Here is a 3,957-nt window from a genome sequence, read left to right as displayed (position 1 = left end):
GAGACTCTGTCTCAAAAAAAAAGAAAAATAGACAAACAAGGGATGGTGGCAGGCGCCTATAGTCCCAGCTACTCAGGAGGCTGAGAGGAGGATTACTTGAACCCAGGAACCTGAGGTTGCTGTGAGCTGTGATGATGCCACAGCGCTCTACCCAGAGTGACAAAGTGAGACTCTGTCTCAAAAAATCGGAAAACTTGGATCTAAAATATATAATTTTCAAAACTCAATTAGAACACAGCCAGTACAAAAATGGGTGAAAGATTTAAACAGACACCATCAAAGAAGACATGTGGATGACAAGCAAGCACATAAGACGCCCAACATCACTAAATAGGCGGCCATGTGAGGGAACCACGACACCACTGCACACTCACCAGGGTGACCGGATTAGAAACATGACGGAAGTACTAGGCACTGATGGGGAGCAGCTGCAGAGCTGTCCTGGGAGAGCAGGTCATGGCTTCCTGGGAAGCCCCCAGCCCCACTGCCAGAGCTTACCAAGGAAATGGAAACTTATCTTTACCCCCAAAGCTGCAATTGCCCAAAATGTAGCATCCTGTTGTTTCTTTTTAATACAAAAACCTCTTTCTTAATTGATACAAAACATTTTACATACTTACAGGGTATGGGTGAATAATTTTTGCGTGCACAGAATGTGTAATGACCTCATCAGGGTCTGCAGTGCCACACCCTGGAGCATTCTGAGTGCTGGGAGAGTCTGAAGTCCTCTTTCTAGCCAGGGGTATGGCCTGGGCAGAGCTGCCCCCTTCCTCACACCTGGATGTTTTTTCTCTTCCAGAAGTGGAGAGATTGACTGTGGAGGAGCAGGCGGAGATCGTGCTAGGGGAGGTCAGCCAGTTCATCCTACTCCCACCCGGCTGCGTGAGCTAGGACAGCCCGTGTTGCCCCAGCTATGTCCCTCTGCCCCCAAGCGGTCCTTCTGTTTAACCAGAGCCATGCGAGGCCACTGAACTTTCATCCCCCTGTACCTTGGAATCCCAGTAGCATCATCGATCACCCCCTCCTAAGCTGGGGCTGGATAGCACCAGAGTGGCAGGGCCAGTTTCCTAGATGCAGGGTTCTTGGTCTAGCTCAGAGAGGACACTAACAGTGGGTCTCCAAGCCAGGCAGCACAGACATGCACAAGCTGGGGGAGGGGTTGGGATACCTTGGAATCCTAGGGAATTTAAGTCCTCAAGTAGCCACCCAGGGACATATGTCCTTGCAGTGACCTGCCATCATGAGGGTGAGTGAGAGGAGCCTCAATCAAACCAGGATGCCTGACCGGCCCCTCTGCTTCTCTCTGTTGCAGATAACAGAGGGAGAGCTCAGCCCCTTCAGTTCGATCAAAGTGCCCATCATCTTCACCCCATCCATCCCAGGGGAGGTCCACACCAGGTTCAAGGTCACGTTTAAGAATCCATATTGCCCATCGGTAAGTATCACTGTTGCCACTTGACACATGCAGCCTCTCCACAGCCACAGGAGGTGACTGTTGTCTGCCTATGCTCGTGTGGCTGGATAGTGGCTGGCATGGGGGGCCTCATAGCACACAAGGACCCACAGGCACCCATGAAAGCGTGTGTACACAGGCAGACATGGGCGTTACACACATGTGCATGCCTGAGTACATGGGTGCGTGCATGTGTGCACATGCCACAGACACATGTATGTATACATACATAGTGCTCTTGTTCTTAATCACTAGAAATGCTTTCCTCAATTCAAGTAGTTAAAAATTTGGCTTATTTTTAATCATTTGTATGTCAAATTGAATTATAATCAGAGAATATTATCTGTAAACTCTCCTCTGTTAAGGCTCAGCACCTTAGCTCAGGCGGCTAGGGCACCAGCCACCTACACTGGAGCTGGCAGGTTTGAAACAAGCCCAGGCCTGCCAAACAACAATGACAACTACAACCCAAAAATAGCCACAATCTGGAGCATTCTGATTGTAGCAAGCACCTGTAGTCCCAGCTACTTGGGAAGCTGAGGCAAGAGAATCGCTTAAACCCAAGAGTTTGAGGTTGTTGTGAGCTGTGACACCACAGCACTCTACCCAGGATGACAGACTGAGACTCTGTCTCAAAAAAAAAAAAAAAGCTAAAATTTTTTTGTGCTGGGTGCAGTGGCTCACACCTGTAATCCCAGCACTGTGGGAGGCTGGGGAAGGAGAATTGCTTGAGTCAGGAGTTCAAGACTTGCCTGAACAAAAATGAGACCCCAACTCATAAAAAAATGAAAAACCCAGGCAGGTACAGGGTAGGCGCCTATAATGCCAGTGGCTTCTGGAGGCTGAGGCAGCGGGATGCCCACAGCCTGAGTCTGAGGTTACAATGAGTTGTGATGACGCCACTGACTCTGATTAGGACATAGAATGGGACTCTGTCTCAACAACAACAACAACAAAAAAGCAAGGAAATAAAAAGGAAAAAAAGGTGGTAAATGAAAAAAAATTTCTTTGTGACCAAAGACAAGACTGATTTTATAAATGTGGCAAGTGTATTTGTTTTAAGGGCCGTAAACAGATTTGTTGACTGGGTTATTCTTGCCTTTTCCTTCCATCATGGTTACATTTTTGACAAGTTCTTATGTTTCTAACCGGTGGGTTTCAATCGGCTGCTTTGTGGTTTGTGATGAGAGTTTATAACTGCTTCTGTGCTCAGCATCTCTGATCGGGACCCAAGGCCTCCCTTGCCCCTGCTGCCTGTCTCACCTATAAATTCCTGCTCATCTGGCAGGAATGGCCTGACTGGGCCTCTTACTACCATTGTCCTTGCTTCACGTTTTTTAAAATGACTTGCGGTCCCCTTTAAGGAGCCAAGTTTTGTCTGTGAGCCCAGACAAATGCTCTCTGCCTTCACGGGAAGAACTCAGTGTGTTCACAAAGCAGAATAATGGGTTTGCTTCCTTTTATTCCTTCCATCTTACTTGATGTTTTCTTCTCTTCATTGGTTTGATGGAGTTGCTGCTTATTCTTCTGTTATTTAGAAATTATACTTTGTTATTCCACTAACTGTTCCCCTGTCCCAGCCCTTGTAACCCCACTGACACTGGGAGGAACGTTCCCCCAGCAAGATGCACCACAACTCTTCCTTGTGTCCAGAGCAAAATGCAGTTTCTGGGCCCCTTTATTTCCCCCATTCTGGGTCCTTAACTCCTGAGCTTATACAGCAATGGCTAGACTTGTTAGGATGTCCCCACTGCTTTGGGGGCTCTTACCCAATACCTGCCCTGTGTGACCAGGTAGACGTTGACCGTTTTGTGCTGTTTGTGCTCACCACCCCCAGCCCCATCAAGATCCCCCTGCTCCAGCCTGTGTCCTGCACTAGGAACAAGCCAGGTGGGCAGATGTGGGGCAGCTGGGCGCAGGGAAAGTTGTGACAGCAGTCCTGGGGGTTAAGCATGACCAGAGAAACCCCATAATACCTCCAAAGACATCCCGAGGCTGTGCCTAGTGTTCCACAGTCACCCCCACAGTCCCCTGCAGGGGTGGTAGAGGGTGCCAGGACCAGAACATTGAGACCAAGAATTCAGACATGGCTAGCCTGGGATCCCTGGCCTCCACCTGTATGGAGCCCACATTGCAGCCTCCCAGGCTGAGAGGGTCCTGCCTGCCCCTCCTCAGCAATAGACCCCTGCTGCCAAATAGACCCCCTGAGCCAGTGAGGCCTGAGTTGCGATTGGCCCCATCCTCTGGTGGCCCCAGGCCAGCCACATGTGGGCCGGGGCCTGCATTGCTGTCCCTCACTTGCCACCTGTGCCTGTCCTCGCTGTCACATGCTGGGATGCACGTGCCCCCAGGGTGATGGAGCCAGCCTGCTGTGGCACTGCAGGCCGTCTGCAGCTCCTCACTGCCCATAAATGCCCACATTGCTCTGCTTCTCCTAAGATGGTCTCCTGACTTTGGAGCAGCTCCTTTTCACTGGGAGAGTTTTCTTTATCTTTTTTTTTTTT

At 49.8% G+C, this 3,957-nt stretch overlaps 1 protein-coding gene across 1 annotated transcript in view; it reads left to right on the top strand.

Annotated features, from left to right (window-relative positions):
- The window catches only part of CFAP74 (cilia and flagella associated protein 74), a 57,748-nt gene that overhangs the window by 30,114 nt on the left and 23,677 nt on the right, over positions 1 to 3,957 (top strand). The window contains exons 18-19 of the mRNA XM_012807230.1: positions 800 to 849; positions 1,313 to 1,435. Of these exons, the coding sequence (XP_012662684.1) occupies positions 800 to 849; positions 1,313 to 1,435 (173 nt within the window). The remainder of the gene's footprint in view (positions 1 to 799; positions 850 to 1,312; positions 1,436 to 3,957) is intronic.

This window comes from Otolemur garnettii, unplaced genomic scaffold, assembly GCF_000181295.1.
Source record: "Otolemur garnettii isolate 467f Iridium unplaced genomic scaffold, OtoGar3 scaffold00067, whole genome shotgun sequence".
In the NCBI taxonomy this organism is placed as follows: domain Eukaryota; kingdom Metazoa; phylum Chordata; class Mammalia; order Primates; family Galagidae; genus Otolemur; species Otolemur garnettii.
Note: the sequence above shows the minus strand (reverse complement) of the source record. Positions and strands in the feature narration are given on the sequence as shown.